The sequence below is a fragment of the Hyla sarda genome, chromosome 6, assembly GCF_029499605.1.
Source record: "Hyla sarda isolate aHylSar1 chromosome 6, aHylSar1.hap1, whole genome shotgun sequence".
NCBI lineage: Eukaryota > Metazoa > Chordata > Amphibia > Anura > Hylidae > Hyla > Hyla sarda.
Window position 1 is genome coordinate 89437188 of NC_079194.1, and position 14217 is coordinate 89451404.

Genomic DNA, 14217 nt, shown 5'->3' on the forward strand with positions numbered 1-14217 from the left:
TTCAGAAATTGAAAGCATAAATGTTTCTTTACCTCTCTTAGATGAATATTTTCTTTATCCTTTTGATCTAGAAGCACTTCTAAATGGTTAAGCTGTGACTCTGCCTCCACCATTCTTCGGGTTTTCTCATTTTCTTCTTCCATCCCCTTTGAAGGCAACCCTTTACTTTGAAGCATCTCAAGAAGCTTTTTGATGGACTCATCACGGGCACTTAGTGTCTGTTTTTGTGTTTCTATTCTCAGTTCCATTTCTTCTAACGTTTTTCTAAGAAGGAAAAGTTCTTTGGCCTGCCGGTCATGCTCTGCCTGAAGCCTTCTGAAATTCTCCTCCGTGAGCTCAATCGTGAAATGTTCTGCCCCTCGGTTCCCACTTTCTTGTTGAAGAAGATGATTAAGATCCCTCTGAGTTCGCAGCTCATCTTGAAGGGCCTGGATGGTCAACTGCAAATGCTATAACATAAATAGAACAGATTATTTATTGGTCTAATGAATGGACTTATCGGTGATGTGGACAAAACTACAACCCAAACTAAACATTTTACAAAACCATATAGTTACATCTATATATATATCTATGATTATATGTGAATATCACCAGGAGGTATATTGCCAGCTACTCACAATCTAAAACAACCATGATAAAAATAGTGCCACTCTAAAAATGTGCAATACAAAATGTTTTTGTGCTCAGTGTTTGTGATGTGAGCTAAAAATTTCCACACTTTATAAAATAATAAAACCACACAATTTTAAAATAATAAAGGACACACATTTTTAAAAGTTATTCTGAGACACATTTAAAATGCTGAAAAATAAAAGTAAATAAAAAAAAAGAAATAAATGAACATTTTTATGAAAGAATCATGGGCAATATGTGGCATTGCCCAGAATTAGGGGAGAAATATCTGTTTGGTGGGGTTTACTCACAGTATCGTCAGTTGCAGTCCACTAAGGCTGCTTTCACACTATAAAATTCATCCGTTTTAAAGATCCGTCTGATGTTCCGTTATGAAAACCCTGAAAATCATCCATTAAATGTCCGTTAGAAAATCCAATTATAGTCTATGGGATTTTTACATTATCCGTTTTACTCCGTTATAGTCCATTATTAATAACGGATGTTATTTTGTGATGGAATTTAGTAAAGGGAGAAATAATGCATGCACTATTTCTTCCGTTCATTCTCCCGTCACAAAATAACATCCGTTATTAATAACGGACTATAACGGATTAAAACGGATAATGTAAAAATCCCATAGACTATAATGGGATTTTCTAACGGACGTTTAATGGCCGATCTTCAGGGGTTTCATAACCGAACATCAAACAGATCTTTAAAACGGGTGAATTTTATAGTGTGAAAGCAGCCTTACAAGAATGGTGCAGTTTCCGGAAATAAAAAGGGTAACTTTTTTTCTAATCCTTTATTATATTAAAGTAGCAAACATAGTGATTCTTTAGCAAGAATATTTTGGAATGAGCTTTCCCACAGCACCAACAGAAAGAACCTGTTCCTATAACAGTCCCTGACGGCACTATGGAAGTGTTTGCTGCAGTACTGAAATAATATCTCCGCAGCCTGTAGATACTTCAGACTATGCCCATCAGGGACAGTTTAAATGCTTTAAAATTCATTTATGCTCTTACAAAATGAAGCAGATCATTGTGGTGTACTCTTTGCAACATCTACCACCTTTTGCAACCTTTACCTCATCCCACCTGGATGTCCTTCTTTCAGTCCCACAGTACAACAAGTACCTAGATTTCTAAGCAGCCTCCATTGCAGGTTCTATCATAAATTTGGGCGCCATTCTTGTAACAAATCCACTGGCATTGTTTGTTTTAGGGTACGAAAATAGGCACAAGCAAACACGCAGCAAAATACTGCATAGGTGACCCTACGCTTATTGTTCTGCTCCACAGAAAATGCAAAATGGAAAACTTGACATATAAACTGATCCATAGATATAAGTTAGAAATCTGTATGTTCATGCAAAGTGAGAAGCTGATGGTTATCTTTTGTTTCATCCCAAAAATTTGTCCAATAAAAAACAGTTTTGTCATAAATCTCTAAGAAGATGATTTAAGTGACAAAAATGATGGCCTCACTGCCTTTTGTCAACTTCGCAAAAAGTACCCCTGCAACCAAATATAAAAAGGTCAATATTGATAGATGTAAGCAAAAACTATATTCCTTACTTCCGATTTAAAAATATGCAGAAAATGAAGAATTTTGGATGGAAATACTCTTGAGGCCATGTTCACACATAATGAAATTGACTGCTGTTTGTGATAAAAAATACATCGCTTTAACGGCTGAAAAAATGTCCGCTTTTACAGTGTGTGTATATGGCCTGAATCTCTCACTTTACAAATTTTGAAACATCTCACAAAGAAATATCAAAGGTTGTGATCAGTCAAGATTTGGTGTTTACACAACCACCTGAAGAAGCATTGGTTGGGCTCTTTACTCCCTAGCTCTCTGCTTTCCTCATATTGTAGCATAGAGGGGGGCATAAAATTACTATAGAACCAGTCTTACGCAACAAGACGAGGAGAGTTGCGAGCTTGGAAGTGAAGTCCAAAACATCTCATGGCTCTATCTAATGGTATGGGGACTTTTCATCCTGTTTCCCAATCATTTGTAAATGGGGGTATATTGGGGGTATTAAAAGGGGTTATCCAGGAAAAAAAACATATATATATATATATATATATATATCTCAACTGGCTCCAGAAAGTTAAACAGATATGTAAATTACTTTTATTAAAAAATCTTAATCCTTTCAGTACTTATGATCTGCTGAAGATGAGTTGTTCTTTTCTGTCTAAGTGCTCTCTGATGACAGAGTAGAAGCAAATCCACATAGAAAACCTCTTCTACTCTGTGCAGTTCCCGAGACAAACAGAGATGTCAGCATAGAGCACTGTTGTCAGACAGAAGAGAACAACTCAACGTCGGCAGCTGATAATTATTGGAAGGATTAAGATTTTTTTTAATAGAAGTAATTTACAAATCTGAAAGCATAGGAGCAGGTGGAGCCAGCACTGTGTAAAATCATTCCTTTATTGAAATCCAGGTTAAAAGTCCATAGACAAGCAGAAGAAAAAATGAGCACTAAGACAACAGTGCATGTGTGCAAGGTTGGAGCACCTCTAGACACCGACGCATTTCAGGCCGTTTCATGCCATGACTAAGGGCCAAACGTCCTGAAACACGTCGGTGTCTAGAGGTGCTCCAACCTTGCATACATGCACTGTTGTCCTAATGCTCTTTTTTTTCTTCTGCTTGTCCATGGACTTTTAACCTGGATTTCAATAAAGGAATGATTTTACACAGTGCTGGCTCCACCTGCTCCTATGCTTTCTCCTTTGAGGCTGGCCGTGCACGTGTGGAACAGGTGAGCTGAATCCCCTTTATCTTCATTTTAATTTACAAATCTGTTTAACTTTCTGGAGCCAGTTGACATATAAAAAAAAAACTTTTTCGCTGGAATACCCCTTTAAGATTCATGCAAGGTTCTGGAGTAAAATTGAAAAAAAATTGCATATTTTTGCACAACACTTAGTTATACAAAAATGTGCAACTTTTTACTTGGTTTATGCAAAATTGCCACTAGAAAAGTGGGCAGAGCTTTGTGTAAAGTGGGCGACTGGGCGTGATCACAATTTACAATGAATTATGACAGTAAGACTGGCACAAGCCATAGTTGAACTCTACTCCAGCTGGGAGCTGGTGTAGATTTTGAAGGTTGTGCCGGATGTTGCATAATTCCAGGGAAATCTTCGCCAGCAGGATTTTACTTGAGACTGGCAACTAAAATGCTGGTCTTGATAATGATGTAAGCATTAATGGACTTTGTATGTATTAAATTTATAATAATAAAAAAAAAAATGCTGGTCTTAATAACAACTGTTGAAAGAAGCCCCTACATCCTAATGACTAAGAAAAAAACACATTTCCCATTGCAGTGTGTGAACATATGAAAAATATATAACCTGATGATAAGATGACTGGAAAACAACATATGACAAACACAAGGGTCTGTAGACAGAAGAAAAGGATTGTCTGCTTTAGTACCACCGGGTTCATTTTGTTGGTAGGTGAGATTTGCTCATTACTTATGACCAATCATAATGAAAATACTACGTGATTGCCCATTTGACATCTTCCATAACTAAAATATTCATTTGATTCCAGGTTCAACAACAGAATTGTACAGGGTAGATTTCCTGTTGTCCATCAGTACATGCGTATACCTTTGCAGTGACATCTATAGAGACATTATACATATATATATGCATCTAGAGGAAAGCTACTGGGTGAACTATTTAAATATATATGTAAGCAGAATCATTTGGAAGAGTAGACAAACCTTTGTTTTCCAGGAATCCAAAAGCTGAACGGCATGGCAAATAAAAAAAAAAAAATAATAATAATGAAGCAAAATCAACACAAAAGCAGATCAAAGGTGAGCAAAAAAAATACAACGAAAGGGACAGTAGTATTGTCATATCCATCCCCACCACATCCTGAGCAGAGCTGTACAAAGCAGACACATCTAGTAAATGTTCTTGGACGCAAAGGTGAAATGAGGAGACAACAGCAACAAAACAGGATGTGACACAGAGCTCCCAAAATGTAAATACACTGTTATATAAGGCTTATTTATATGATACTACAGTCATTAAACATACAGCTTTATCAATGACATTGTTAAAGGGGTTATCCAGGAAAAAACTCTTGAAGTTGAGTTCTTTTCTGTCTAAGTCCTCTCTGATGACACGTGTCTCGGGAACCGCCCAGTTTAGAAGCAAATCCCCATAGCAATCCTATTCTACTCTGTGCAGTTCCCGAGACAAGCAGAGATGTCAGCAGAGAGCACTGTTGCCAGACAGAAAACAACAACTCAACTTCTGCAGCTGAAAATTATTGAAAGGATTAAGATATTTTAATAGAAGTAATTTACAAATCTGTTTAACGTTCTGGACCCAGTTGATATAAAATTTTTTTTTTTCCTGGAATACCCCTTTAATCTCTTATGACAGTTTTATCACATTTCGGAGAAACAAATTTGTTATGAATTAGACTGTATTTTCAGTATGTCTAAAATCTCTCTAGTCCAGGGACTGGTTATGATGTATTAAAGGGATTATCCAGAATAAGATTGTTGATTTTTTTGCCACTAGAAATGCCCCCACTGTTGTCCATAGTGTACGTGTGGCATTGCAGCTCAGCCCAACTGAAGTGAAAGTAGCCTAGTTGTAATACCACACACAACCTGAGGACAGACGTGAAGCTGTTCTTCTGTTTTTCTAATCCTATGTTTTTCTAATCCAGTGTGAACTAATTGTAGAACCAAGCATGCACTATGAGGAGGGGTAAAAACTTCACTGTAGGTAACTGGATTACATTACACAGACAGAACACATTTATCATGTGTTTTAGACACTTTTGCACCTCACTAAGCAAGGGGCGTAGCTTAGAAAGAGAGGGGCATTGCTTTAGCGCAACTTGGCTCCAAAATTGTGCCAACATTTTTGTGTAAAGCAAGTAAACTAATAGTTGGTCTAAACTTAAATTAGTATGCTCAGTAGAGATGTAAAATTCCCATAAATGTTGAAGCCATGGGAAAAAAAATGGTTTTGTTTTAGAAAACAATTAAATTTTTTGTAAATTAAAAAAAATGCTTAGTGGAGTAGTTTTACAAGCTGAAAAAAAAACATTTCAATGTTGGATGTTGGTCTCACCACTTACTGAGAGGAGGAAAAGAAAAAACAATTCAAGCGTCAGAAAATAGGAAAACATTATCTCTGATGGGGGAGAACATTGTCTGTGATGGGGGAGACCTATCAAAACCTGTGTAGAGGAAGAGTGTTGCCATTGCCCATAGCAACCAGATTGCTTCTTTGATTTTTCACAAGCCTCTTTATAAATGAAAGAGGTAATCAGGTTGCTATGGGCAACTGCACCACTCTTCCTCTACACAGATTCTGAACTTCCCTATCTGTGATGGGGAGAACATCATCTGTGATGGGGGAGATTATCATCCGTGATGGGGGAGAACATTATCTGTGATGGGGGAGGTTATCATCCGTGATAGTGGAGAACATTTTCTGTGATGGGGGAGAACATCATCTGTGATGAGGGAGATTATCATCCGTGATGGGGGAGAACATTATCTGTGATGGGGGAGATTATCATCCGTGATAGGGGAGAACATTTTCTGTGATAGGCGAGATTATCATCCTTGATAAGAGAGAACATTTTCTGTGATGGGGGAGAATATTATCTGTGAGGGGCAAGATTATCATCCGTGATGGGGAAAAACATTATCTGTAATGTGGAGAACATTATCTGTGATAGGGGAGAACATTATCCGTGATAGGGGAAAACATTATCTGTGATAGGGGAAAACATTATCCGTGATAGGGGAGAACATTATGCGTGATTGGAAAGAACAGTATCTGTGATGGTGGAGAACATTATCTGTGATGGGGGTGAATGTTATCTGTGATGGTGGAGAACATTATCTGTGATGGGGGTGAATGTTATCTGTGATGGTGGAGAACATTATCTGTGATGGGGGCGAATGTTATCTGTGATGGGGGAGAACGTTAATAGGAATCTGAATGTCCATTAAGGCAGATCTGAGAGTACAGAAACATCAACTACTGTAATACCAACAAGATGGAGCCCAGCCACAACCAAACTAAACTGGAAACCTTTTCACTGCAGCCCCCCTAGAGACGGAAATGTATATTGCTCTTTGAAAATTGCATTCTCAGTATTTGAATTGTATCCTGGATTTTGCTTATTTTCAGGTGAGGCTGGAGAACTTACAAAGATTTTCAGATGTATCCCAACTTTCCCCCTGCTGGGGACCCCCACAATCTGTCATTGCACACCCACCTTTTTGAGCTCTCCGCAGCGCTGGAGGTTCCGAGTGTGTAGTGTGACGACCAAGGGGCCGGAGTATCGCGACGTCACGGTGGGTGCTGAATGACAGATTGTGGGGGTCCCCAGTGGCGGGACCCCCGCGATCAGACATCTTATCCCCATCCTTTGGATAGATGATAAAATGGATTAGAGCGGGAGTACCCCTTTAACTCATCGGTTTAATTGTACGCTGCCACTATCAGACAGATATTAAATATTCATAAGGGAAAAGGTGCCCATCACTGTAATGTAATCTTTGATCACAACTACTTATTTGTATCAGACCCATAATCACAATGTTCCTGTAAATCCGAGAACGTGTCAGATCCTGAGGCTTTAATGTGGGATAAGATGTCCTAATCAAAAGGCATTTACTAGGTATGAAGGTAATGAATGCAGTATGTGGTGGCTTATCTTGGCACATGGGGGGGATTTATAAAGATTGGTTCTTGCCTGTCTTAAGAAGCCCCCACCAGTGCACAGGCATGCTTGGAGTTAAAAAAGATTATAGTAATAATTAGAGATGAGCGAATTTTTAAAAAATGTGATTTGTCCGATTTGCCAAATTTTCCGAAAAAAATTTGATTTGATCGGAATTAACTTGCAGCAAATCGCTATTAAAACTGCTATTTACGGGCTACAGAGTGCCTCAATTGGTGTGTACAACACTTTGCCTTGCCGTAACATGCATTGGGAGTGTGCTGGGTTAGGCTGGGTTTACACCACATTTTTGCAATACAGTTCCCATGTACCTTTTCAATGTGAAAACCGTATATGGAACTGTATTGAAAACCATATGCATTGACTCTTCATTGAAAACCGTATACCAAACGATGCTTCCGGTTGTGTCTGTTTTGCATCTTGTACGGTTTTCCCATAACCAAAATTGTAGCCTACCATGGTTTTTGGTCCGGGTGAAAAACCGTATGAAAACCGTATACTTTTTTTTTAATGGGAACCGTACAGAACTGTATGTGCGTACGGTTCCATACGGTTTGCACCATACGGTTTTTGACACAGTTTTTTTTCTTGGAATTTCAATCAAACAACTGAAACTTTTTTCAAAATGGAGTAAAAAGTTAAAAACGTATACGTTTTTTTTCTTAAAGGACAACTGCAGTGTTCTAACATGTATCCCCTATCCACAAAATAGGGGATAGGTGTTTAATCGCAGGGGGTCCGACCACTGGGACCCCCGCGATCTCCTGAACGGAGGACCACATTAGCGCTCATTGAGAGCGCTAATGCACGTAGCGTTGACCGAGAGAGGTCGACGGTTTCCCCCCCTCCATGGCCCCTCCCCATACAGTTCTATGGGAGAGGCGGGGAGACACGAACGCTGCCTCCCCGTCTCTCCCATGGAACTACATGGAGGAGGTGTGTCGGACGCGACGTCATGCTGTGGCCGGCACACCTCCTGCACTGGAGAGCCGCTGCAGATCCATGGCCCCGTACAGGAGATTTCGGGTGTCCCAGCGTTCGGACCCCCCCCCCCCCCCGCCATCAAACACTTATCCCTTATCCTACGGATACGTTGTTTTTGGCTGCAGATGGCCTTTAAAAACGGATGAACTGAACTGAACATCATTTTTTTCAAACCGTACATGGGTTAAAATTTATACACACATTTTGATACAGTTTAGTACGGGTTTGAGGAATCCGTTTTTCATCAAAAACCTGATACGGGAACTGTATTGCCAAAACGTGGTGTAAACTCAGCCATAGTGAAATAATACTGTTATTCAGTATGACATGCAGATTCTTTTGGAAATGTCCTTCATGCCATAAGAATGTAGTGACAAGAGTTACCTTCCATTCTGGACTTCTTACCTGGCTTTTATGTATAGCAAAAATTTAAATTATATTAAATATTATTTAAAAATTTACAAGTCACTTTTCATAAATTATAAAATGTCTTTAAACAAAGTCTGCAAACTACAAAAGTTCTCGAAAACTGAAGCCTGAATGAAACACGATAAAATATTTTGGACACTTTCACATTATAAACACAAACCTTAATTAAATGATTTAATGGCTATGAACACCTATGATATTTTTGTAAGAATTTCTTCACATTAGTGTCACTTCTACAGCACTCTTCTTATCCAAGCTATTTTAAGAATTTCCCACACTTGCACTCCTAGCCGGACAACTGTGTAGCTTTTTATTTATGTAATTAAGTGTATATTTATCTATAGCCTATTAGAATGTTAAATGTTAAATTATGTTTATGATTATGACATTTACAAGTCAGTTTTCATAAATTATAAAATGTCTTTAAACAAAATCTGCAAACTATAAGGCTCTTATAACAGTGATCAGAGAAGTGCTAAACATTGTTACATGATGTGCATTACAGACAGATGTGACAAAAAATGTATTTAATCTCTTCAATTGTGACGCCATATGGTCTCCCTACAATGCTGCCACATCCAACACTCTGCAGCAGTGATTCTATTAGCGACTCCTGTAATCTGCATGTGACTTGTACATTTTTAGATAATATTTAATATAATTTAAATAAATAATTGCTATACAGCCCACTGTTGAATGGGGGGTGTCAGATGTTATTTGGGATGAAGTGGATGACCGAGTTAACCAATCAATGACGGCAGATGGGTTGCTGGTCGAGACATGACTGCTAGCTGATACCGGGAGCTCAGGCCTCTCCTGCGACTCCTGCTTGCACGCACCCCTAATCTGCTGCGACCTCTGCCTGTGTCTGATGAATTTAGGCCTCTGCCACTCCTCTATGCATGTCCTGGCACTTCTCTGGCTGACATACTAGTACAACAGCTGAGTGCGTATATATTACAGTTATGATAGGAAAATACGCGCCCCAGTACGGTTACACTTAAATTAGGTGTTAAAAGCAGGTGTGTAGGAGTTTCTGGCCTTTAAAAATAACTGGCCCCTATGAGTTTTACAGGAAAAAACATAAAAGCGCTGAGTGCTTATATATTAGGCGTTAAAAGCAGGTGACTAGGTCTTTTAGTGCTCACACTAACTGGCCCCTAATAGCTTTAGAGTAAGGCTAGGTTCACGCTACGTTTTGTAACTACGGTTCCCGTATACGGCTGGGATGAGGGGGGCGGGGCTTAATCGCGGCACCCGCACTCAGCCGTATTCGGGAACCGTATTTAATGCATGTCTATGAGCCGACCGGAGTGAACCGCAGCCTCCGGTCGGCTGCGTTTTTGCCTATGGTCGGGAAACCGCATACGGCCGAAAAAGCAGCCGGTTCACTCCGGTCGGCTCATAGACATGCATTAAATACGGTTCCCCTATAAGGCTGAGTGCGGGCGCCGCGATTAAGCACCGCCCCCCGTCCCCCCAGCCGTATACGGGAACCGTAGTTACAAAACGTAGTGTGAACCCAGCCTAATACACACCAGTACAGTTGCAACAAAGTGTACTCTCTCTCTCTCTCTACTGTCCCTGTCTATCTGCCTGCCTGCAGTGATGTGGGCCTCAGGTGAATTGATTCGCCGCGGTAAATATCTTTTTTCTCAGCAACACACAGTGTCTGCTCTCTCAGGAAAAAATCCCAGAAATGCCTGTCTTCAGCGATGGCTCCCGAATATATAGGGATGTGACATCACAGGGCTGGCTGTTAATAGGCTGCTTGCCGCCTTCCCAGAGTTCCTTGCCCCATGTCCTCAAACGTGTAGCCACCATTTTAGATTCCCTGGACCGCAATAAATAGAGTTTAACCCCTTAAAGGGGTACTCCGCCCCTGGCATCTTATCCCCTATCCAAAGGATGGGGGATAAGATGTTAGATCGCCACTGTCCTGCTGCTGGGGACCCCGGGGACCGCTACTGCGGCACTCCGCCATCATTACTGCACAGAGCGAGTTCGCTCTGTGCGTAATGATGGGCGATACAGGGGCCGGAGCAGCGTGACGTCATGGCTCCGCCCCTCATGACATCACGGCCCGTCCCCTTAATGCAAGTCTATGGCAGGGGGGCCACGCCCCCTCCCATAGACTTGTATTGACGGGGGCGGACCGTGACGTCACGAGGGGCGGAGCTGTGACGTAACGATGCTCCGGCCCCTGTATTGCCCGTCATTATGTGCAGAGTGATCTCGCTCTGCGCATTAATGATAGCGGGGTGCTGTAGCGGTGATCCCCGAAGTCCCCAGCAGCGGGACCACTGCGATCTGACATCTTATCCCCTATCCTTTGGATAGGGGATAAGATGTCTAGGGGCGGAGTACCCCTTTAAGTACCCGTTTTTTTTTTTTTCATTTTTGCACTTTCATTTTTTCCTCCTTACCTTTAAAAAATCATAACTCTTTCAATTTTGCCCCTAAAATTCCATATGATTGCTTATTTTTTGTGCCACCAATTCTACTTAATAATGTATAATGATGTAATTACATCAGTCATTTTACTCCAAAATCCATGGCAAAACGGGAAAAAAAATCATTGTGCGACAAAATTGAAGAAAAAATTTGTAACTTTCGTTTCTACACAGTACATTTTCGGTAAAAATAACACCTTGGACCTCATTTACTATTGCAAACCTGACATATTTTGTCGGGTTGTGTGCCAGATTCTGTTGCATTGCGCCAGAAATTCTGTCTGCTCCAGATTTTGCATCAGAATTTGCGCCAGAATTGAAAAAAACCTGACTAACTCTACATTTAGCTAAGAAAAAGGCCCCCCACATTTTCACAAAAAAACAACATATTTACTACGGTTTCCACATAAAATGTGGTGGATTTGAGCTGAGGAAAACCAGACAGATCAGAGCATGTGTAAAAAAAAAGCAAAGTGTAGGGAAAGTGGAAAATGTAGGGAAACCTTAGTAAATACCGTGGAAAATAAATTGTAGGGAATTAAAACCCACAAAGAAACCTACACTCCACTCTTAGTAAATGAGGGCCCTTATCTTTATTCTGTAGGTCCATAGAATTAAAATGATACCCTACTTATATAGGTTTGATTTTGTCATAACTACATGCAGGAAAACGTATAAGTTTAAAATTGTTATTTTCTGACCCCTATAACTTTTTTATTTTTCCGTGTACGGGCCAGTATGAGGGCTATTTTTTTGCGCTGTGATCTGAAGTTTTTAGTGGTACCATTTTTGTATTGATCGTACTTATTGATCACTTTTTATTCATTTTTTCATGATATCAAAAGTGACAAAAAATACGCTATTTTGGACTTTGGAATTTTTTTGTGCATACGCCATTGACCGTGCAGTTAAATTAATGATATATTTAATTATTATATAATTCGGACATTTACGCATGCGGCGATACCACATATGTTTAATTGTATTTTTATTTACGCTGTTTTTTATTTAATGGGAAAAGCGGGTGATTCAAACTTTTATTAGGGAAAGGGTTAAATGATCTTTATTAACTTTTTTTTCCACTTATTTTTTTGCAATGTTATACCTCCCATAGAGGGCTATAACACTGTACACACTGATATTTTACATTGGTCAATGGTTTCTCATAGGAAACCATTGATCGATGATTCTGCCGCTTGACTGCTCATGCCTGGATCTCAAGCACTGAGCAGTCATTCGGCGATCAGACACCAGGAGGCAGGTAAGAGGACCCTCCTCGTGTCCTACAGCTGTTCGGGATGCCTCCATTCCACCGCGGCAATCCCGAACAGCCCCCTTAACTAACCAGCATTTGTTTAGTTTAACTTTAGACGTGGCGATCAACTTAGAATGCAGCATCTAAAGGGTTAATGGCACGCGGCACCGTGATCAGTGTCGCGTGCTATTAGCCATGGATCCCGGCCGTGGCCCCCGCGTTATAGAACAGGAGCGGACTCTTGATGTACCAGTACGTCATGGTTCATTAAGAGTTTAATGAAGCGATTTGTTTTATCGAATCGCGGTGATATTCGGAATCTAATTTTTCAGGGAATACATAACAAATTCGGATTTGTCCGATTCAATTCGCTCATCTCTAGTAACACTATTCACCTGCAGGTGTCCAATTATAATAAATTTGGCATGTTCATGATGCCATGCCCTCTCTGTATGATGTTGTTCATGCCTACTTTGCACCATGTTCTGTCCACTTGGCAAGATTGGCACAAAGTGTCAAAGAGTTTTTGACAAACTCACCTGGTGTAACAAGTGCTGACAATGCCCAGGCCAACCAAGAGGCATGGAAAACTGGCTAGCGTGCACACCCACCTGAGCTGGTCTATATTACAACTCTTAGACTCCATGTTCTTGCCTGCAATAAAAGATCTTCCCTTTGTCTCTGGGTCTGGTTTGCTATTACCTGTGTATCTTGTGTTTATTCATAGCCTGTAGGGCTGTATGATTAGGGAAAAATGTGTGATTGCGATTATGGAGGCAAAATTTGCGAAACAAATGGTGAAATTCCCCCATTTCAAGTCCAATCCCTTTAATTTAAATAGCCAAATTTACTGTTTCCCCTCCCAACATTTTGCGAAGGACGATATCATTATATCGCAATCCCCAATTGTCGGGATTCAATTGGGATTGCGATATATCGTGCAGCCCTAATAGCCTGTTGTCCTGACTACTTAGTTGCATTCTGATTTTGTACTGCAACAATCTCTCTGTTAACCACTTGGCTTGTTTGATCCTGATTATACGTTTGTTTTTGCATGCAAAGTGCTCATATTGTTTTATAGTTCTTTGTTAACCCTTTTGTGTCCTGACCTTGTTCCTGACTTCCATAATGTGTTGTTTGTTACTTTCACTTCGCTATGCCATGCATTTAAGTAAAGTAGGGACTGGCACTCATTGGGGCCACCTTATTAAAAAGGAGGGCACTTCAAAAGGCAGAGACAGAGAGTGTGAGTCAGTTCAGGGCTGTACTTATCCCTGCCCAGGATGACACCATGTGAATGGATGATAAATCCCCCCCCCCCCCATAGTGTCCAATATCTTCTCAAAATTAGGTATAGGATCTGAAGCATACATTGGGGGAAATGTATCAAAACCTGTGCAGAGGGAAAGCTGACCAGTTGCTGACCCCTAGCAACCAATCAAATAGCTTCTTTTATTTTTCAAAGGGCTTTTAAAAAATAAAAGAAGCAATCTGATTGGTTGCATTAGGCAACTGGTCAGCTTTTCCTCTTCACAGATTTTCATAAATCTCCACCATTGAGTCTAGAGGTACATGCCACAAGGGGTGCTCTGAGGGTGGTTTCACATACCTCAGAAATGCAGCAAATTTTACTGCAGCATTTCCCCTTGTAAATCAGTGGCAGCAAATTGGATTCCACCGCAGAAAAAAATTAATAAAAAAAAATCATAATATATT

The 14217-nt window shown here is 40.2% G+C and overlaps 1 protein-coding gene across 1 annotated transcript in view; it reads right to left on the reverse strand.

Moving 5' to 3' along the window:
• The window catches only part of ERC2 (ELKS/RAB6-interacting/CAST family member 2), a 950023-nt gene that overhangs the window by 744254 nt on the left and 191552 nt on the right, over positions 1-14217 (reverse strand). Inside the window, exons 3-4 of the mRNA XM_056528115.1 lie at positions 4376-4399; positions 33-449 (exon numbers count right to left, since the gene is read on the reverse strand). Coding sequence (XP_056384090.1) covers positions 33-449; positions 4376-4399 — 441 coding nt within the window. The remainder of the gene's footprint in view (positions 1-32; positions 450-4375; positions 4400-14217) is intronic.